This window comes from Manacus vitellinus, unplaced genomic scaffold (assembly GCF_001715985.3).
Source record: "Manacus vitellinus isolate BGI_N305 unplaced genomic scaffold, ASM171598v3 scaffold_2_pilon, whole genome shotgun sequence".
Classification (NCBI taxonomy): domain Eukaryota; kingdom Metazoa; phylum Chordata; class Aves; order Passeriformes; family Pipridae; genus Manacus; species Manacus vitellinus.
This window is the reverse complement of record NW_021940208.1, coordinates 17,805,730-17,829,413: the sequence shown is the minus strand read 5'-3', so window position 1 is coordinate 17,829,413 and position 23,684 is coordinate 17,805,730. Positions and strand designations below refer to the sequence as shown.

Here is a 23,684-nt window from a genome sequence, read left to right as displayed (position 1 = left end):
TTTGATTTTACAGACTGACCCCAAAGTCAGTCCAGCCACCTCACTGGACTCTGGGTCAGTTTAAATGAGCTACAAGAAACTTACAATTCTATGACAATGTATGACAAAACCATGACTAATAATAACCACTTCAAATAATGAAGCCAGTGATTACGTTGCACATAGTAGACAAAACATTTAAAATAGAATTTCTTTATACTTCTAATAATAATTTAACGAAAGGCCTATTTTTGTTTTGTTTGGGATTTGGTTGTGTTTCTTCCCCCTCCCAAGTTTTCAAAGAACATAAGATTCTATGGATTGACACGATTCCAGAGAAAATCTGCACTGATGCTGTCAGTCAAAGAGATGGGATGTTCCATGAGCACTAGCAAGCAATATAAATTAGTTTCATGTATTTACATGCAAGTTTTTATAATATTTCTTCATTGTTGCTACTCTATCAGCATCAAAGACACTGGTCTAGCCAGATAAGAATGATTACGGATTTATCAACACAAAATGGGAAGAGAGAAGGGTGAAAGAGGAAGAAGAAGGGGTGATGCAAGCAAATTTACAGCATCTGAAGCTTTTCATAAAATAAAAGCAACTAATTACATTTCCTTACACATATGGGAAGAGGGCACCTAAACCACTGAAACGTCTAAATGAGTGCTGTGTACACCAGTATCTTTATAAAAGGCAAGCAAAGAAAAACAATAGAAGAAAAAGCATCATCATTATCCCTTCTGATTGTCTAGAAGTTAGACCATACAAAATCATCTGAATACATATTCCCATTCTGTAAGCTGCCACCTGCAAGCTGCAATTTATGAAATTACTTAACTACCTACAGACGTTTGCTTCTGTGAAAGGCAATCCAAATTATTTGGTTTCCAAGAACAAAGCTGATTGTTTCACAAACTTACTATCCAGGCCATCTCAAAAGCATGGGTTATTTAGGAAAGATGGACTCTTTAATGTAAAAGGATATTCAAAAAAAAAAAAAAAAAAAAAAAAAAGAAAACCATGATACTGCAATAACCTTCTGGTGAGCAAATCTCACACAAGCATTAATCAAGACCTATTAAACAAGAACACAAGTGTTTCCATTTCTGCCTTCTAGTTGCATGTGAGTATGTACAATAAATACACATACACACAGAGGACAAACTGAAGTTGCTATTCTCTGTTATTACAATCTGTTCGAAGTTATCAAGTGCTACAGTACCTTGCTGAAGCACTAGAGCAAAACTACTCATCCTGGAAAAAATGAAATGCAGCTTTAGAAAGAGCTGTAGAGTATGAGGATTCCTCCAAAAACCAAGTTGTGTCAGTGAAAGGAAAAGTGTTTCGCAAAAGAAAAACCAATATATCAGTTTTACTTTGCTGAAAATGGGATTTATTAGTACCAGGTTTCCCCTGCATGATTTTGGTGCACAAGACATAGCGGGAGAGAAGAAATAAATCCAAAGGCTTACAACAAACTGACAAGTCTACGCTGACAGAGATGGAAACATTCACGAACCGAAAGAATGAGAAACAAAACAGATATAAACATTTATTTCCCTCTCTTACACTCATAGCAGCAGCTCCCAACTCCAGGAGCCTGCAGCAACCCAACCGCAACCCATACTAGTATTCCTTCTCCTTTAATCTTCTCCCACCTCACTAGACACATTACAAACGTCTCGGATGGCATTTTAACCGGGCAGTTTTACCTTCCCATCTGCCCCCAGCAAAGCCCCCCTGTCAGCGCGGCGCTGCTCCAACACGAGCACAACTCCGCGCTGTGTTCACCCGGCTGCTCCACGAAGATGTTCCCGACCTGAGGGCGGGTTCCCCGGTGCAGGCTGCCCCTGCCCGCACCGCCCCATGCCCCGCACACCGCCCCGAGGGCGGGAGGCGCTCCCGGCGGTTCCCCTGGAGCCGGGGCCGCGCAGGAACCCCGCGCTGCCCGGCCGCACTCCAGCCAGGCTTCCTAACAAACTTCGGGGGAAGGGACACCTTCGCTCTCCCGCCCGCTTCCCCCCGCGGGGCGGGACGGAGCGGGGAGGCAGCGGCTTCGGCGCCCTTCCAGGCTCTCTCCAAGCGCTCCGTGCTTCTCCTCCCGCTCATCACCATCCGCGGAGGGCCCGAGCGTCCCGGGTCTCCTCCCTTCACTCGCCATGGCGTCCCGGCCCGGCCCCGCCACTCACCCCGGTGCGGAGCGGCGGGAGAAGGAAGAAGAGGTGGGCGCAGGCAAGCGAAGAGGAGCCAGAGGCTGCAAGCAGCCCGGCTGCCCGATACATCTCTGGCGGGGGCCCGATGAGCCCGCGGGGCATCGGAGCGCCCGCCTGCCGCCCCTGGCGCAGGATGCGCCGGCGAGCGGCCCTCTGGCTGGTGGCGTGCCGCCGCCGCCAGCCGCGCCTCCTACTTTCTTCTCCTCCCTTTCCCCTTCCTCGCTCCCCTCCTCTCCCTGGCAGGACGGCCGCCAGCGCCGGAGGAGCGGGAGCGGAGCGAGGGGCCCCGGCGCCTCTCTGGCGGGCGGAGCGGCACAGGCGGCGCCCTGCGGCCCCGCGCTGCCGGCCCTCAGCTCTCCCGCCCGCCGGCCCTCAGCTCCACGGGACACTAGGCGCTCCTAGGGCTAGGGATTAAATATCTAGCCCAGTTAATAATAATAAATAATTAAATAATCCCAGGGAGCACAGCTCCTCTTAGTCATTAACTCTCCTTAACCACCCATTGGAATGGGCTGCCCAGGGAGGTGGTGGAGTCGCTGTCTCTGGAGGTGTTTGGGGAAAGACTGGATGTGGCACTTAGCGCCATGGTCTTGTTGACGTGGTGGTGTTCGGTCATAGGTTGGACTCGATGATCTCAGAGGCCTTTTCCGGCCTGAATTGATTCGGTGATTCTGTGAAATGTTACCCAACACACTTGACAGGAATCTGGTCTACCCTAAAAAGTGGCCTAATTCATCTCTGAAACAATCTCACAAACTCTTACCCAAGAGAGCACGTGGCACCTTCAGACAGCCTTTCCTAACTACCTATGTGACCAGAAGTGGGGACATGGTTAGCAACAGGGAGTATAGGCATGTGACCCTGGGCACAGCCTTGGCATTGGCCAATGCCTCAGCCATATTTGGTCAAAGATATGCAGACATGGAGCCACATAAAGCTGGTTTTAGGGGTAAAGCAGATTCATTTATGCTTATCTAACATGCATAAATGTCAGTGTGGACATTATGGACAGAAAATTTGGCTCCAACAGAGCTGCAGACCAATGAAGAAATATCAAGAGTGTAAAACCTTGTTAGCAAATATGAATTCTGGAGCAAGGAAGAAGAAATCATCTGCAGGAATGTCAGATTTGTCCCAGTGAAGCACTCTACACTCTGACAACTTGCTATTACACTTCCTATATATCCCAGAATGAAACTGCTTGCCTTCAGACCCAGGGAAGCCACAGAAAGACAAGCAGTAATAGGAGTAGAAACCCAGCAGTGTGTCTAAAATTTCACTGCACTGTTATTCTTTCTTTTTCTGTAGCAGTTAGATCTGTATTCATAATTATTAGAATTTTCACATTTCAACTATAGTAACAAGAAACGAGAAAGTCTTGGTGTATAACATATAAGGCCTGCTTCCTCTTTGCCTTAAACATGACTCTGAGTGACCCTAGGTAATGATTCCTTACATGCTGGGTACAGTGAATTCCAGCCAAGTCTATATGAACACTTTTCCCATCAAATACTTTCCACACAGACCCCTCCTACCAACTCGACCATTCAGTATGCACTGATCTCACTGGACACAAATGGTCCAGTGTCCAGGTCAGCCATAAACTATTTTTAATCCCATAAGGCAAACAGCATGGGACCCAAACTTGGACCTGTCTTCAAAACTCTGCTGCTTTTAGATCTACGGCATTATTTTCCTGACAGATCAAGTGGTTACAATAAAGTACCTTAAGTATGCAAGAGAAATGATTGTGAAGGTGAATGGAAACCTTTTCACAGTGATAAACACTCACTCCCACTGCAAGTTCAGGCAAGCACATCTATATCACAGTAATTTGGTTGTAGACCTCACACTTTCCTTTAAAACTATCTCAATAGAAATGTGTTAGCCAGACTTGCTTGGAGTATTCAACTTGCTTTATGTATTTGCTACACACACCTGATGTTGCAGGTGGTTGAGAGAGGGAAAATGAAGCACAAGTGTGAGCAACCACAGCTTGTTATTTGCCTTACAGAACAACTGCTTGTTGTCGACATTCCAACTCACTAAATAAGTTATTGGCCTCAAGAATAATAATTCTGATGCAAATGAAGTAGAAACTTTCATACTATAAGTCTCTTTCTGATTTTATGTGCATGCTCATTACCAGGAAAAAAAGAGAAATGTCAAGTTATCCTTCCATTTATAGAACTATAACAATATAAAAGATATGACACCTTCTACTTAACATGTATATCTGCATTTGCTTGGTTTTCCTTCTAAGTTTCAGCACTGTTTCCTGCCCTTTCTCCCATTTTTGTGTTTTGTGCTGGTTTCCATAAGTATTTAGGTCACAAAGATCATGCCCACAACAGGGCTAAACATAAGACTTTTCACTTCCAAAATGGTTTGAGATATACCCATGTTCAAACATTTCCCCACACAGCAAGTCTGTAAGAAAAAAAAAAACCAACTTTTTGCTGAGATGTAATAAATATTTTGGCTTCTCACAAATATAAGAAAAATTTCATGGTAACAACCCCCAAGATATACAGAACTCTGCCATGAAAGCTAATGTTCTAAGATTGCTAAGAAAAATAGCACTGAAGTGTTTTAAATCTTATATTCAGGGCTGGGAGGATGAAGTAGGAAATAAAAATTTTTCTGGAATTCTGCTCCACATACAAACTCAGGTTGTGTTTGTTTGTTGTTCTAACTACCACATTGAGAATTTCCAGCTCAGAAAGGATGAAAATAATGAACTTTCTGGTGAGGAACACAGAGGTTTAGAACACCACCAATCCTCCTTTCCTTATAGTATTACATATCTCTTACATTCATAAATAATACAAATGTAGCACTGTTGCTGTCCCAATTCTCAGATTAAAAAGGGGAGCTGCAAATACAAAACAATCCTCTCATATATATATATATATAAATATATGTATGGAAAGTTATACATATCAAATGCAAAGGCTGGTGTGTGATTCAAGGGTACCCTTTTGTACAGGCACTGCAGCAGTGTCTTACTCTGATGGGTCTGCCATCTGTTCCTGTAGAAGGACTATAATATGGGAAAAGACAGAAATTACGAACAAGATACAACAGCAGTTACTGAGTTAGAGAACTTGACTGCAACTACTTAGTTATATCAGCTGTTTGAGAAATGTTTAATGAATCCAGGAACAACAGAGTATTTGTATAGTTTCTTTCAATAGAAAGGTCTTTTTGGCAGAGACAGACCTGCAAATCACGTGAGTTGAGTTCCAGCTCTTCCGCAGGCTTCTGCAGTTGGACCTCTCTGTCCTACTCAGGAAGTTACATAAGGAGAGGCATAACTTTAAGCTATGACTAATCCTGTGGAAATGAGTAAAACCAATCCAAATGAGTTCAGAATCACACAGTTACTTTTTGAATCACAACATGCATTTGAAAACAGTTTTTCATCTTTCAGCCACTCAAGACAGTAACTCAATTATAGTTCCATTAATATATAACCTAATATACTAATACACTGGGAATACACCTACACTTGTCAAACGCTAGGCAATGAGCTTGAGCATGGAAGCTCTGATAATCTGCATCACTCAGATCTGAACTACATACACTTCCTTGTCCCCATTGGAGTACTCTAAACTGCTCTCCCTGGGAGAAATCTGCAGTAGTGAGGAAAGCCCCAGGTGCTCTAGACATGGCTCAGTCAGCGACACTTGGTCTGGGACTTGCCCCATCTTTTTAGAAGAACTGATAACGTTGCAGTACCAGCATGCACACGCTGTAAGCCTGACAACCAAACCATTGAGCACACCAGTCAACCACTATGGCAGCCTGTGGTGTAATCTGAGTTTAGTCTCCCTTCTTCCTGGGTTAATCTGGGAAGTATTGCCTCTTAATTAAAGTTTGAGGACTCCAAAGTTTGAGCTAAGTCTTAAAGCCTTCAGTCAAAGCGTTGTAGAGAACCGGTCTGGGGCTGTAGCAGAGAGTCACGGGAACTGAGTTCAATCAAGAAATTTCTCATGATAGAGACTGCTTTTATTAGATTACACACTCGCTAGAAAGGACCTGGAAAAACACTGGTCATGAAGCAATCAGTCACAGATTCTTAGAAGGTTGTAAAAAGGATAAAGACAATTACTTTCCTATGGGGCAGTAATGACTGCTTAATTGTCTGTGGCAGTCAGTTCCTCTGTGTCATCTGCCACAGAAACAGTGAAAATACCTTATGTAGCATATTTTCTGGAGCTCATTATGGGATTGTCCAAGAGGCAAAGTATATACACTCAGAGGAGAGGGCAGGACAGAGGTATTTCAACATCTCTGAACTGTGACAGACCAAGCCACTGATGAGAAACAGATACATCAAACTGTGGAACTTGACAGAAGTCCCCAGAGTTCTGCTTAGATAGCAGTGCTTCAATCTCCCTTACATACCTCAAAATTTATGATCAGATCATTCCTGTAGGCATCACTGAAAATCTGCTGTCTCCAGAGTGCAGATCCCAGATGTGGTTTACCTTCTGAAATGCATAATCTCAAAGAAATGCCATGAAGGAAACCAAAAATACATGTTGTTCAGGTAGCATAAGGAATATAACTGATAGCTGTAACTTTGTCAAATCTGTATTTCTTAAGTTTTTGGTTTAAAACACACAGAGAGATGCAAGTTTGGAATCCTGAATCCTTTGGCAGGTGAACCTAGGAAGTGAATGCCCTTCCTCCTCCTTACTCTCCTTGAAATCTTTCCTACTTCTTTTTCCACTCCAGTCAATAACTCAGCTATCCCTCCTTCCCACAGGATCGCAGTTTAGTTGCAGAATCTATTTCTTTCTTTTGTCTTGTTTCTTGTTGTGTTGGTTCAGACATTAAATTTCACTGATGAGATCTTAGATCATCCTTAGATGTTCTCTACAGTTCTTTGTTCTCCCCTCGGAGTCGCCATATTGGCTTTAGTCATTCTGTGCTCCTGAACTTCTACCTCCTCTTTGGCTTTGTTCTATGGTATATGTCATCTGTCCAAAAAAACCCTACTACGAGATTACAGAATCATAGAACTTCAAGGTTGGAAGATACCTTTAAGATCATCAAGTCCAACTGTCCCAGCACTGCCACTGTAATCCCTAAACCACTAAATCACGTCATTCAGCACCAGATCCAGATGCCTCTTAAACACCTCCAGAGATGGTGACTCCACCACCTTCCTGGGCTGCCTATTCCAGTGCCTGACCACCCTAACAGTGAAAAAAAATTTTATCCAGTCTACCTGAAAATTGCTTATCTCTCATAGAAGGAATTCAGACTGTCAGAGTCTTGAAGAAAGACTTTATTATCCCTAAACTAGTATTAATATTTTGTAACATTGAACTGTGTGCAATTATAACATTTTACTTTTCTACTTTTGGAAGCTGAGTGTTGTCTCCACTTTTAGTTTCTGAGATTACTTTTTCAATTAAATAATTTGATTAGAAACTTATATAGGTTCAGAAGTCACTGAAATCATGTAATACCACATGATATTGTCAGGAAGGTTCAGTTATGAACTATTTTTAGCACAATATTCCTGAAAAGCTACAGTATAAACACTTTTCAGAATCAGTATCTGCAGACAAATAGCTGCTCGGTTAAAACTAGGGGGAAAAAGTATTATTTTGATTTCTTGCAAGGTTCTGGTGATGAGATTGCGAGATGCTCCTGTCTATTGTACTGCATAAAATCAAGGAGAAACAAGGGTAATACTTCTACAGGCAGATGTAGAGGACTGGAGCTTTCCAGTACTGATAATAAGCTAAGGGCATATTGCCCACTCCTTTGGTCAAATGAACAGCTTGTCTAAAGAACTGTCAGACTCACTGCTCTCTCCTGTTTGGTCTCCTGCTGCTTCCATCTGACATAGAACTGTCTGTATGAAGCATATCTGAGCTCTTTATATTTCTCCTGTTGAAGTGTAGCTATTTGAAAAGACAAAACATTAGTCCTAAACTACCTGATAGTGTCTTTTAATCAATTTATTAAAATATTACCTTGTCAACCAAAAGTCAAAGTATAGATGAACAATAAGAGATTTAACTGAGCAAAACCATGCAGGAACAAAATGCTTCCGTGTGTTTCAAAGAGCTTACTGGCCATGTTAACTACATTCCCTTGATTTCATTTCCTACATGAAAAGAAATAGTGTTACAAAGAATCACCTACCCTTCTCAACTGCATACAAAGTCATAGTGGCAGGGGAAAAAACAAGGCAATCTGCTCAAGGAACACTGAAGTGGATGGTCTAATAATGTCCTATGAATTTGTCTTTAATGTTTCTGTTGGTTTGATGGGCTATAAATAATACAATCACTCAAGCATTGACTGACCTGCATCAGCTACTGGGATCACTGCCTCAAGATGTCCTATATCTCATAAATAGCTTCCACATATTTCATTTTGCCTTATTATAGCTACATTGTAAACCATGACAGTTCCGGAACCAACTCAAAAGTTGTTATGACATCCCAAATTGGCAGCCAAAAAAAAAAAAAAGAAGAAAAATCTTGGAGAGTGGAAGAGACAAGTAGTCACAGCAACATCCAGAGATGTTCAAACAACATGCAACATCCAAACCAGGTTTTAGAACCTCGAAAAATTCATCCTATAAGATGGTGACATCAAACACTTTGGGGTATGTCTGTTTTACAGCTTTTAATGCCAATAATCTCAAGAAGTGGAGGAGGTTTATACTTAGATGCAAACATCCTAAACAATGGCAGAAACGTAACAGTTAGTTTCTTTAGCTGAAGTAGCTCTCTTGTGAACCTTGGGTGTGCACAATAATCATGCCATTGTACAAGCAAAGTTGGAAAACTGTGCCACTTCATAAGTAGCTTTGAGTTGATTTTTGGCCCAGGTGACCTCGAAATATCCTTCCCAGCCTAAATTATTCTCTTATTCTGAGATGGTATGTACTCTGACATCCTTACAGACAAAATCAGTCTACAATTTTGGGCACGTAAACTAACTTCAAGAGTAGAAGTTGGCATTTGCTGCCTGTTGAGGCCTCCCACTTAGGCAAAACATGAGCATAAATTCATTAGATCACTCATTATTAAAGGTAAAATGATTCAATTCTGAGATTACCAACTATCTTTGCTTACAATTAGTCACCTAATGACCATCCCTTGCCATGAACAAAAGCACAAAAACCGTCTTCTGTGCAATAAAAATAAATTTAATTATGTCTGAAAGGGACTTCTGCATCCTGATCTTCTTTGCTCAAAGGTGGGCATCTGCCTTGTCCTTCTGACTGGTCTAAGGGGAAACAAGGGCTAAGATAGTTAGCTGTATGAGTAGCTTATTGATTAAAACTGACAGTAGGAACCAGAGCACTCCTCATTCTAGAAATTTTCGAATGTGGAGTGGCCCTTAGGAGCCATTACAGCCTGGTGTCACTTCAGAGCAACTGCACTCATCACAGCCTGATGAGCCTCAAAGCAATTTTAGATTACGTCCACTAGCAATTGTGCCCTTAGGACTATTTCATTCTGCTTTTGACATAGAAAGTCAAAGAGAACTGGATCAAAAAAACCACAGAAAGCCACATGTTGCAGAGAACCATTCAAATACAGCAGTATCAAGTCAACATGACACAGAGAAAATACAAAAATCAAAAGAAATTTAGGAGATTAATGGCATCATCATACAGAAAAATATTTTCCAAACCCCTAAAATACACAGTCCTAAATCAAAACAACTCAGTTAAGAGACTGGAAAAACTGCTTTGTGGGCAAGCAGTATAGCACACTGAGCGTAGCAGCAGTAACAAGTTTTTATATAGCTCTACAGAAAACACAGCCCATCCTAAGAAAATGGCCATGACATACACAGCAAATGTCAATTACAAGCTTTGTGCAGACAGCATAGAAAACAACTAGTTCGTTGAATTTTACCTAAAAAGCTGTAAAGATTTAGTGTACTGGTTCTGGCCAGGATGGAGCTAACTTCCTTCATAGCAGCCTATATGGTGTTATCCTTCCCCAGAAGTTGAGCAGAAAGTTGTGAAGGACACAGCTAGGACCCAAAGTGGCCAAGGCCATATTCCATGCCCTATAAAGTTATGGTCCCCAATAAAAGCTGGGTTAGAAGAAGGTGTGTGTGGGGGGGGAGGGGGTGGTAATTGGCCTCCAAAATGGCTGATATCTGGAGATTGGCTAGACACTGCTCTGAGAGATGGCCAGTGATTGCCTTGGCATCACTTGGGTCTTTCCTTCTCTCTTTCCTTCATTTTTTAAAGTGTCTTTATCTCAACCAACAAATTTTGCTCTCCTTTTACACACCATCATGCTGGGGGAGGAGGAAGAGTGAGCAAGCAGCTGTGGTGATGCTCAGCTGTTGACTGCGGTCAATGCACAACAGTCAGTAACAGTCTTCTCTAAATTGGTGACAATATGGTCTTGTCATCACCTTTACTTGGCAGTGAGTTTACTGTAATAGATCTCGGTCTGAATAGTAAGTTTGATAGACAATTTTTTTTCAGCCAATTTATCCACTACAGAATGTACAATGTTAAAATCATGGGTGGGATTGAATGGGACTTAGGAGGAAATTTAAGAGGTTGTTTCATATCTGCTCCCAGCAGGATCCAGGCTGCCACTCAAACCATGAAGACACCTGTGGCGGGTTGATCCTGGCTGAACGCCGGGTACCCACCAAAGTCGTTCTATCACTCCCTTCTGCAACAGGACAGAGGAGAGAAAATATAATTAAGGGGGTTTGAGTTGAGATAAGGACCAGGAGAGGTCACTCACCAATTACTGTCATGAGCAAAACAGACTTGAAATGGGGATATTAATTAAATTTATTACTAACAGAATCAAAGCAGGATAATGAGAAGTAAAATAAATCTGAAAACCACCATTCCCCCACACTCCCTCCTCAGCAGTGCAGGGAGATAGGGAATGGGGATTATGGTCAGTTCATCATCCCCTTCTCCCCTTGGGGTCCCTCCCATGGGAGACAGTCCTTCACTAACTTCTCCAATGTGAGTCCATTCCATGGGTTCTTCACAAACTGCTGCAACATGGATCACTTTTCCATGGGGTAGAGTCCTTCAAGCACAGGCTGCTCCAGTGTAAGTCTCCCACAGGGTCACAAGTCCTACCAGGAAAACCTGCTCCAAAGTGGGCTCCTTTCTCCACAGGTCAGGAGGTCCCTGCCAGGACCCTGCTCCAACATGGTCCTCCCACAGGGTCACAACCTCCTTTGGGTATCCACCTACTCTGGCATGGGCCTCCTCCACAGGCTGCAGATGGATCTCTGTACCTCTGTGGTCCTCTATGTGGGCTGCAGGGGAACAACTGCCTCACCACGGGCTGCTCCTCACGGACTGCAGGGGAACCCCAGCAGCTTCAGCCCCTACCCTTCCTTCTCCACTGACCCTGGTGTCTGCACAGTTGTTCACATGTTCTCACTCTACTCTTTTCTGGCTGCAATTTTCATCTGCACAACAACTTCTTTTTCCCTTCTTAAATGCATTACCACAGAGGCATTACTGTAATTCCTGATTGGCTTGGCCTTGGCCAGCAGCATGTCTATCCTGCCATTGATTCTGCAGGACATGGAGGGGGAAGCTTCTATCAGCTTCTAACAGAAGTCACCCCTGTAGTTCCCCCACAACCAAAGCCTGGTCATGCAAACCCAATACAACACCAGAAATCAAAAGTATCTTTCATTTGTGCGAGGCATTGACTCCCAGTTTCTGGCTGACACTGAACTCCGAACCGTGTTGGACCTAACAGGAACAGTACCAGCTGAGTAGCCCCTATGGAAAGAAAAGACAGTACAACCCAGCACATCACTTCAATCACAGTCCATAGTCATCCTCCATCTCCTCTTTCCCAGTTGCAGCCAGAAGGCAGTGAACTGGTCTAAACCATTCCGATAGTTGTTGAAATCCCCAGCATTAGAAGCTGCTATGTAGAAATCTCATACAGTATTTACTTCTCATCACTAGAATGCTTCTTTCTGATGTCAGACTTAAAGCTTCCTTGCTCTAATTTTAGGACACTATTTCTCATCATATCCTTTATAGGCCTAGAAAAAGTCCTTACCTAGCTTTTCAGTACTTGAGAAATAGTATCATGTTTCTTTCCAATTTCTGTTACTACTAAAAAGAATAAAAAAGTAGGATGCTTCCAGTGTTAGATCACTGATCCTCACCATTCTCATATGTTTAAAGCTTCTATCTCACTTTTCAGCTTTGAAACTGAATTATCTGTTACTCCAAGTTTACTTATGAGGCTCTAAAAGAAGAATGAAAGATCTTGAACTTGAAGAACTTCACTGCGATCAATTCTGGAGCGATATAAACAGAGAGAGCTGGTCAGATTATGCAAGACAAACAGATAATGCAAGAAATTTATTTTAATAATCTTTTCTCTAATTCGGCAGTTGGCTCAGATTCTAGAGAACACATTCCTTAGAAGGCTTAACAGTAGGTTAGGCAGGTAGCAGGTTCATAAGCAGTTTATAGCAGATACTACTGACATATAATTTGGTACTACTTCTGAAAACTCAACTGGATGGCAGCATTTTCAAACAATAAGAAATACTTCTATGCAGATTTCTATTTAGGCTAAGCTTGTATATTTAGGTTGAACAGGGAACAAGGTTGATACGTGGAAACAGCGTTGGGGTTTTTTTTTAATTAAAAAAACCCCTCACTATTATTCTTCCAGCTTTCATCAGCATGTCTTCCCTCAAGTAAGTCAGTACTGACGCTGATCTGTGTAACTTCAACAGTGTGCCATGAAACTAATTGAAACAACCACAAAACTTAATTCTGCACTTTCACCTCAAATACAGCCATAAAGTAAAAATTAATTGAAACACTGTATTCCTGTTTACTGGCTCATTCACTTCCACAGTAGTAACCCCTCTGTAACTGGTCAGACAGTTTTCAAAATGCAGTCTCTGACAGTCGACTTTAATTAATTTCATGGCAAAATGCTATTAGTTATCTAGTATTCGAGTACTTTGCTCTGTACAATAAATTTAATGAACCCTGGAAAAAAAATTATACCAATAACTAAAAGATGTATTTGTTATATGTTTTTATACCAGTCTTCTAATCTGGAACAAACTTTGTAGCTGCCAGCAAGGAGATCAGGGTCCAATTAAAAAGACCTAAATACATCTTAGAAGTAAACTTAGAGGAGATCTTGCAGTTACAAAAACACATAATGGTATCTGATATGTCAGTCCTGTCACTGACAGAAATCAGTTCTTAATGAAAAAAATAATTTTAAACTGAATTTTATTAAAAACAATAAAACACACAGGTGCTATTCTTGCTTTTTACATTAGTGCGCAGTTTCATCACAGGCTGGGGTACTCGCACACAAAAGCAATTTGGCTGTTCAGAATATCTTCCCATTTTAGCACTTGAAATCAAAACACCAGTTCCTTAAACTGAGCAACATCAGACCTTGGTCAAAAATGCATTACTATTTAAAGCAAGATGATTATTTAAAATCAAACTAAAAAAAAAAAAAAAGAAGGCTAATAGTTCTGCTTTCTCACTTGCCTTATATAGTTATGCTAAAGGAAAAAAAGAGAGCTGAGCCAACACTGTGATACTTAAGCTAGGAGGCATCTATATGGCAGCTTATATGAGGCAATAGTGCCACCTAATGTCCAGAAGTTTTACATAAGCTTGTTTTTCTTTATTGATGCAAGAGCAAAAAACCCCAAAATCCAAACTCAACAAACCATATCTAATATTAATTAATAATCATAACTGTATGCCAAGGCTCGGCTCAGGCTTAAGGTTAAGAGATGTGGCAAATTTCCAAACAGGCAAATAGTTCATGTTCCTTTAGTTTCAGCTTGAATTCTCTGTAAAATGTATATTAGCACAGCCCAGGTAAATCCAGTCATGCTATCAAAACATTTTCACCAACATTTTCTTAATTTCTTCATTATTTTAGTTTCTCAGATTTGAGCCCACCCAGCTGAGGCCTCTCACAGGGATTAGTCTTCAGCATGTTCCAAGCAGTGCATGGACTTTACTATTGCACTACTAAAATGAAATCCCTTGCATGACAATCCAGTTTTGACACATGGATGAATCTAGCCTGTGTTCAAAGTACAGTAACTTTTTAGAAAGGTAGCCACCCATTAACTATAAATAATTTAAACGAGTTTATCACATTGAAAAAATTCACCAGGACATCATTAATGACAGTCACTGTTAAAAGTGTACATCTCACTTTTGGTTTGAATTTTTCCCTCATTCTAGAGGAACATTACATGACTAGGTCTAAAATAAAAAAAATGCTCTGATAAGCATAGACCTCTTTATTGTGTAAGTAATTCTAGAAGTAAATGTAAATGTTTATTTACACCACTTTGCAGATTTTACACTATAAAGCATTCTGCCAGCTTGTTGAGCTACCTTCAATTCTTCCAAATCATCTGTAAATGTACATACAGGAAACTACACACAGCAAATCATGCATATTTACAGAAGCACCCACACCACAGAAAGTTTTACTGTGTTAAGATCTACATCCCTGTATTAGAATGCTCTGATATTTTTTCAAATATTACTTCTTTCTTCGTACTTGCTAGTCCTATATACAAGTATATGTTTGGGCTGCCTTATTTTCCCTGTATTCATAACTGAATCTTATGGTCACATCATCATCATCATCATGGCTGGGCTTTGCGAACGAAGATTTGGGAAAGGTCTCTACCCACATTTGTCACAAGCGCACTGGTGGCGAAAAAGGCCAACACGAGACAGGCATGTCCGGTTGCAAAAGGCACAGTAGAAGGATTCCTTAGCTGGTAAATTCTGCAGGGCACAATTCTTTCTGCGTTGTCTTTTCTCCTCGAGAGTGATCCTGCGTGCGTTCTCAAAGGCATCAGCAGCGTTATAGATGGTGTGCCTCCAGACCTCCTGGTTGGAGGCCAGAGTAGACCAGTTATGTTGATCAACGTGGCCAAGACAAGTAAACAAGCTCCCTTTAGAGGACCTTAATTTCCAGAATACACATGGTATTTCTTAGTCAAGCATATTGAATTTTTGTTCTTCAAAAAAATAACTTCTGTAGTGTAGGATACATAATTTTTGAGACATTTCTTGAAAAGAATTTTGAAGTTTGTTGACTTACTAATTATGTGGCCGTTGTGTTGATTTTTAACTCTCAGTATCTGATTTTCCATCCAACAGACTTTACAGCTTTCATATGAAGACAGTTTGAAGTTTTAAACTCTCAGAATAAATTTTATTAACGGATTTATGTGGTAGCATGTTTAAGATAAGTAAATATATATAATAGTTAATTTATTCTAAGTGTAGCTGTAGAGATGCTATAGACACTCAAAGGAAAATTTTATAGTCCTTCATTTGTGGCAATTGTTGACTTCATGACAATGAGAGTGGGAAAATAACACCCTTACATTTCTTTTTAGAAAAAGGAAGTGTTGGATTTGTGTATGCATAAGCACAGTGTGCAATGCACACACACTTTTACTAGACACTTTATTACATGCTCTTTCAAAGCATGCTTACTGTAACCTGTAGTGTGTATTATCTATGTAGTTATCTTTTCATGCTGTCCAGGCCTAACTTCTCAGTCAGTAGATTTTTGGAAAGTTAAAAAGAAAAAAAGAGAAAAAGAGAAAAAAAATAAATTCACAGAATCACAGAATATTCTGATTTGGAAGGGACCCACATGGATCATCGAGACCAACTCTTAAGCGAATGGCATCTACAGGTGCCTAACTAGACGCTGTTACTTTTTAGTCTGTGCTTGGTCCAGCCACCTGGAAGAGTCTGTTCTTTTCCTGCCAGTTTATGAGAAAACAAGAACTGATAAATGGGAACTTTGTTCTTGAAGGAAGCATCTTTAGCAAACTGAAATTAATTGGGGCCTGGCTATTGGCTGATGGCTCTTCAATGACAATTGAAGGAGAAAGTGAAGAGGAGGGTGTTGAAGTAAGCCCCCAGACTCATAGGAAAGACCCTGGATGTGCAGCACACATACGCAGGAGGAGTATAACTTACGTAATGGGGGATGGGGCTGAAGGCCTCTAACTGGGCAGTGCCTCTAACTGGGCAGCTCTAACTGGCACACTTGCCCAGGTAGACATCCCAGATTAACTGCATAAAAAACAGGTTTTTTTCTTTGGGGGGGGGGCAGCATGCTTGACATTGGAGACCAAGTATTCCTTGCAGGGATGCCTGCCAATGTGTTAAGCCTACTGACGCCCCAAGAATGCAGGAGCTCATTATATTGAGAACATTTTGGGGTCAGTATGTACTGCAACTGTGTGAGTAACACCTGAGCACATAGGGGGTTGTCTTGGGGATTGTTTCCTTTTCCTGTTTCTTGGTTTCTCGTTTTGCGTGCTATTTCTTTGTAATAAATGCTGTTTTGTTGAACTTTGAGTGGTGTTAATTGTTTCACCTCGGTAGTCTCCTTGTTACAACACACCTGTGAACTTGGTGTTATTAGCATCATGCTATAGCCAGCTGAGCTAATTCTTAGTGTCTGTTAGGGTTTTTTGTTTTGTTTTGTTTTTTAATAAGTCAAAATTTGAACAGTCTTTGAAGTGCTTGGGATACTTTCTAGTGGAAAAATGGCTTGGATTACTGTCAGAAATTCATAACAAGTACATGTCATATTAATATTGCAAGTGATATTTTTAAAACACTCTACCAGTGTTGAAACACAGGGAGTCTGCATAATCCGTGCACATCTAATTAGCACTGAGTCATATAAATGATACATAATGATTTGACAGCATATTGCCAGATGGTTTGCTATCAGATCAAGTAGTAATAACTTAGCTTATTTATCTCCATTCCCCCCTCCCTAATTTTCATTTTTATTCATTGTCATTTGTCTAATTAAAAATAACATTCAGTTCCTTTCATTTCATATACAAAAACCAGTCAAAACCCTACTGATTTATTTTTTTCAAATCCAGTCTGCCTAAGGAGGCTTTGCAATGTTTCTGCTTTTACAAGTACATTTATTTTATTAACTGCACTTGGGCATTGGAGAGTTTATACAATCTAGTTCCATATTTACTTAAAAACCATCAAAGTCTTCACTTCTTTCAATTAGTGATGTGCAATTCATCACCTGTACTAAATTTGTTTTGCACTGTAATCCTATTGTCTGATTTTTTTATTTAAAACACATCTTGTGTCTAAGCAACAGCAAAAAAGGTTATGAGGGAACTACAAACATATAATCACTCAAGTTAAAGTATTTGAGATGCATGAACACTTCAGTTTTAGTATTATCTGAATGTTCCTAAACTCCATAATTTTGGATCTTAAAGCATTTATGGTATACTTGACTTGCTGCAATAAGTTTATTATACACAAAATAAAGTGTAAATGTTCTTTTGCCTAAAATCTTAACATTTTCCACCATTTTTTTAAGTGAAAGGATTAAAACATCTGTACATCCAAAGGAATAGAACTACAAATTTCACAATAACCTTGGCACTATAACTTCTAAATTATCTTCTACACCTTTGCATTAGTTTTAGTTTTAAATTGCATTTTTCTGTATCCAAATAAGGCTTAATCAACATCAGACAGTAATGGTAGTTTCCCAGCCATCGAAGCAAATATTTACAGCAATAGCTTTTGAGGAATTCATGTTAACCTCAAAAACAAAGTCCGCTCCATTTTAACTTATTTTTTGTAAGCACACAGGTCTATTAATAGGCTTGAAAATGAAAAAAAAAATCACAGGAAAAGGACATCCTTGTATTCGGATTAAAAAGTTACTTTTGGATTAAGAGTCTTATTCAGAGTGTCAAGAAGATAAAGCATCACCCTGCTGGTTACTCTGGGATTTGGACCATGTTATGCTGCGCGTTAAAGTATGCTGATACATGGCCAGAGCCATGAAGAGTCACATTATGATTTGCCATGTGTGAGGCTTTTATCAAGAAGCATGCAAAAATCTATCAAGGAAGTTTATCTGCCCTGCCTGCGAGGCTGTGCATTTTGTTTAAAGTGAATATTCCCCACAGTAGGGATGCTCTGAACAGCACAGCTCAGATTTCAAACCTTTAGAAAGGAGTTCCCATTGGTTGCTATGCTTCAGGCTGCTTACACTACTGCATCAGTGACATATCCTCTTCAATTTTCCTCTCTTTCTCCAGGATAAGCATGCAGATGGAGGTATTAACAAAGATAATACTGTATAACATTATCATTAACACTTATTATACAGAAGAGACAAAAAAAAAAGGCTAAATGAAAATACAAGCATGATGTGTTACCTATTGCTTCATCTAGTTGCATAGACATTTGGCAATTCATACTATTTTCCTTATCATTATCCTCTTTTTCACTTGATTTACAAAATGTTTATATACATGAAAATAAATATCATAAAGTGGTAACATAATGGTATGAAAATCAATATAAAACAAGAGCTGGAATACAGGACTGTACAGCAAGGGTGAGACTACTGGAGCTGCCTAGTGAACTAATTCACATTTCCAGAGAACTATGGCTTGATAGGAATGTCAATCTTTCTTTGGAATAAGCAGTGACCTCAAATGCTCTTTACCCTTTAAAACTTGGCTGGGAACCCAAGAACAAATGAACCCTAATCTCATTATGTTGCATTAAAGACCTTCTCAAATGATGAGAGACAGAAATGGTGCAGAAGCTAAGACCAACCAGCATCCCATCGTGTACTATCCGAAGAGCCAGCTTCTCACAGTTACAGAGCAGCAGCTGCAGTAAAGCTGGCACAGGCAACTTCTAAACAGATTAGAACAATAGCATGGGTGGGCTGGAATGCAGCTCAATCCCTCAAATGGAAAGTGAGAACATATATAAAATCCCTAGATAAATGATAGAGACCTATTTGCTTGTAATGCAATGTTTAGATGTTGTTTGCATATACTGGGATGGGTTTTCCCATTTTCTGTTTTAAATAAAATACAAAGATCATGTACAAAGAATGCTGCTTCCACTGTCCCAGCAGAGCTCCTGTACATCTCTGTTTGGGCCTCCGGCAACATAGCAGAAATGTCAAGTATTCAATAGATTCCTATGTTATGTCCTGTGATGCTTGGCCTTTCACAGGGACATTAGCCCATCCTCTTCAGTTCATTGAGGTCATGTTTAATAATGGTAACATTCCCTGTATAGACCCTAATGTCATTCTACCTCCACACCTCACTGTAGTTTACCGACGTTAGGACTGTTTTAACAGATAACTCCTGTTCCCATGTCAAATTCAGTTTCTCAACACCCTTATTAATGCCTTGGTAGAGGCCACAGTACCAAATATGAAAATAATTTTTAAAGGCCTGACCAGCTACCATTTTAAAGCATTGTTTACACTGAAAAAGGTCAGAGTGCTCTTTTCTCCAGATCAGAATGCGGACATGTTTATAGAAGCCCTTAACATCACAGACAATAAGAGCACTCACAGAGCTAAACTCCCTGCACATGCTTGAGGAGTAAAGGAAAACCCACAACAGATACTTTTTTGTCACCAAACTCACTCTTTATTTGTCATAAGCTAAACACTGAAATGGAGAGAATATTTGGGTAGACTGAGCAACACTCATCCTAACTGTGAAAGGCAACCTTAAAAATTTGAAAAACATGGGTCAATCATTATATTTTGGTAACAAGCTGCAATAGCTGGTGCATTACAAAAACACAGTGGTTAAAACATACCACCTCCATGCAAGAATCCAGTTTCCCACTGAAGGATGAGAAAGCAGGAATAGCAGAACCTTATTCCCTTCCCAACAGCATTAAAATCCCAGATTACTTGATCGAGGAGAGCATTAACGGAAATGTTACATCAGGTCAGCATGTCTGTCCACATGGTCATCCAATAAAGGTTGATGTGACAATCAAAAAGAAGGGCAGCACATCAGTTAGTCTCAGTTCTTAAACTCACAAGCTTTCCAACACTAGTAAGCACCAGCAGAGTTTACAGTGTTTCCCCACCTGTCTGTACAAGACAGTTAATAGTCTATATATAACCCTTCCTATCTCTAATTCAGAAAGAAGACACTCAGAATCTCCACATCACTGGAAGAAAGAACCAAGAGTTTTCAGAATTGTTTCCCAGACTTTTAAAATAAAGTTTACCATCTCTACAGCCTTTGCTAAATCACTGTTTTAATTATTCCAATCCTGCTGGCTTTTTCCAAAGTATCAGTCTGGACAGATAGATGCAAGTCTTCTCACTACCAGGCCTCACCAGTGTGTTAACCTTAGCCAATCAATGCTGTATCATTTCTTGATGGCTCTTTGATCTTGTATTTGTTGGCTTTCATTGGTGATAAAAACCAGATGGTTCTTATTCATTTCACAACAGGCAAACTTGTTCCTTCACAGAGCACTTCCTGGTGGTACACAGGCTTTGCTCACAGCCACAGGGTTTCCAGCCTACAGATTACTGGCGACGTGTACCACCAGCCATAATCCTTTCAGAATGGCCCTCACCCCTGTGTCAGCTGCCCCAGGCCCAGATGTAGGAACCATCTCTAGCAAGCATCTTACCAATATTATCTCCCTCAGCAGTTCTTATCTTCTCTCTACTCCTCCCTGACATCATTTACAGTTCCACAGTGGGAATTCACCTCACAGATAGCAAGTCACTATCAACATGTGCCTCTGCTCTAGGCCAAGTAAGAAAAACTTTATTCCTATACTGGGATTCGAGTTCATTGAAGCCATAGCTCAACCACTGCACTGCACCATCAGACAGATTATGCCAGCAGAGTAACTTCCAAATTTGTGGCTGAGCTTTTTCTCCCTTTAGAGAGCAGCTGCAAATCTGGGCAAACAGTCAAGCTTTCCTTATTTCCATTCAAGGATAAACAATTTACAACAAAAGAGAAAAAGCAAAAAGAATGTTTGGTATCTACTTCTATCATCTATGGCGATACTTATACTACTGGGCATGCTGTATGTCCATAATTTGCCACAACAGGATTTTCTAAACAACCTTTGAAAATATTAGGCACCCAACTTCTCATCAGATAGGGTGACAGCTGATACACAGGTGAACTGTTAATAAAGACAGTGGATTTTTACCTTCAAGTCCTAGAGAAGTGTTATCCAGGATGCAAGGACTTTGGACATTCACGAAGGCAGCTTTAGTATTTTAAGCATTTCTGTATCAGGATATTTAAGTACCTAAATATTTGAAGAAGTCTATCTCCTCATTTAAAATTGGAAATGCATTATCAGGAATATTTACCATGTCAAGTAGGGACAGGAAACCTCATCAACTTACACACACGTACCTTAGTTTTGGGCCAACCTATCAGCTTATTCTGAAGTTAGAAGCTGCATCTTCAGCTAGTCACTCTAATCTCAATGGATTTTTAAGCTCTGTGGTTCCTCTGAAAGAGGCAAACACTATTTCAGGGACCAAATCCTTGCCATATACATTCAGGAGGGGTCACGAACCAACAGAGCTGAATGTTACTCAACTATGAAGCAAAGCTTTATCAGAAATTGCTGTACCACTGTACCTAGAAAGGGAGTAGGGGCCAAATATTCATATTTTGCCTCTTCCACACAAGGAAACTCAGGACTCTGAATACTTTCACCTCTCCCTGCCCTTTTTAACAGTGATGACCTGAAAGGCAGCATCTAATATATAGAGAGGACATAGTCTTAAGCTGCACCAGAGGAGGTTTAGGTTGGACATTAGGAAGAATTTCTTTGCAGAAAGGGTAATTAGATATTGAACTGGACTACCCAGGGAAGTGGTGGAGTCACTATTCCTGAAGGCGTTTAAGGAAAGACTGGATGTGGCCCTTAATGCCATGGTCTAGTTGACATGGTGGTGTTCATCCACGGGTTGGACTTGATGATGTTACTGGTCTTTTCCAACCTAATCGATTCTGTCATTCCATAACAGATGTACTGCTGACAACTGAAATCAAGGTCTGTGTACCTGCCATACCTCCCCTCCCTATGGAATGCAGGAGGTTAAGGCCTACTTATAGCAGGGAATGGGGTCTTGAACAAACAGCTAGAGCTAAACAGCTAGGAAGCAACAGGGCATTTGTGTTATAGTGGATTGTTGCACTGGGCACAGAGATAAAAGCCCTCTGAAGAGAACAAGGGATCTATAGCGTTAATATATTTAACCTGTGCTGTTACCCCACAGCACGGCGGGGAGATACCAATAACAGCGTAACAGTCGGCTCTACACAGAGGCTTCCCAGCGCACTAAAGTACAGGCCCTGCCACCGATACCCGTTTATCTCCTCTACTCCCACACACCCAGCCTTTCCTCCCCGACCGCCCCCGCCCGGCCCGCCCCTTCTTCCGGCCCCCTTCCCGCCCCTTCCCCGCCCCTTTCCCGCCTGCCCCGCCCCCGCGGGGCTGCGGCGTCCCGCGTCGCCATTGGAACGGCGCACGCGTCACCGCGGCCGCGGCCGCCGATGCGGGAATTGTTCGAGAAAGGCGGCCGAAGGCGAAGCGAAGCCGCAACGTGGAGCCCGTGAGTGGCTCCCGATGCAGTTTTTCTGGAAACTCTCGCCCTCATTGCATATTAAAGCAGCGGCGGCGCGGCGCTGCTGTGTCTTCCTCCCGCTCAACCGCCGCCGCACGCTGCCGGTCCGGGCGGCCGCAGAGCGCCGAGCCAGCCGGTCCACAGCGCGGGCCTCCGCCCTGGCGCTGGGGGCATGGGCCGGGTGGTGCGGCTTTGAACCTTGCTTCCAGAAGCTGCTCATCGCCGTGGCGCGGGCCGGCGGCATCGAGACCTGGCCCAACCGAGTTCCAATCGACTCGCTGCAACTAGCCCGTGATGAGGCCTGGGTAAGGGGGGCGCGGTCCGGGCGGTGCGCCGGTCCGTCCGGCCGGAGCGCCCAGCGGCCGGAAGGAAGGTGCCGGAAGTTTCCCGTGGGCGTGGGGGGTGTGATTGCCGCTGTGTGGGGCTGGCCGCGTTCCCCGCGCTCGCCGCCTCCGCACGGGCCCCAGGGGCTGCCGGTGGCAGGTGCAGGCGCGGGGCACGGCTGCGACCCTTGTGCCCCCGTGTCCCGACCCTCTCTGTGCCCCCATGTCCCCACCTGACCCGCTGTGTGCCCCTGTGCGCCCCCGCCCCGCAGCCGGGGCTGGAGCGGGTCCCTTGGGCACTAACCTGGGGATGGAGGGCAGTGCGGAGGCTGCTCGGGGCGCGGTGCGGCGGGGTGGGAACGCCGGCGGCGAGTCCCCATTGTGGCAGCCCGGGTTAAGTGGGACGTGGAGGGAACACGCTCGCACGCTGCAGTCGGATGGACTCTGCCACCTGCTCCAGAGCAGCTCTCCTCTACTCAGAGGTCGGGTATAGAAAGCCGAAAGCGGGAGTTAGCTGCAAAGTTAAAAGGAGCCGTGCACGGATGGGGAGGGTGTAGCATGGATGTGAGCTCTGAGTTGTGATCATCCCGTTTTAGCGTTTTGATAAGCCGTTGTGAGAAGTCCTGGATTCGAGCCAAGGCTTTAAGATGGATAAAAGTCTTGCT

At 42.1% G+C, this 23,684-nt stretch overlaps 1 protein-coding gene across 1 annotated transcript in view; it reads right to left on the bottom strand.

The window, feature by feature from the left end:
• The window catches only part of B3GLCT (beta 3-glucosyltransferase), a 56,521-nt gene extending 54,372 nt beyond the window's left edge, over positions 1–2,149 (bottom strand). Inside the window, exon 1 of the mRNA XM_029960908.1 lies at positions 1,987–2,149. Within this exon, the coding sequence (XP_029816768.1) occupies positions 1,987–2,149 (163 nt within the window). The remainder of the gene's footprint in view (positions 1–1,986) is intronic.
• Between the last annotated feature and the right edge of the window lie 21,535 nt (positions 2,150–23,684).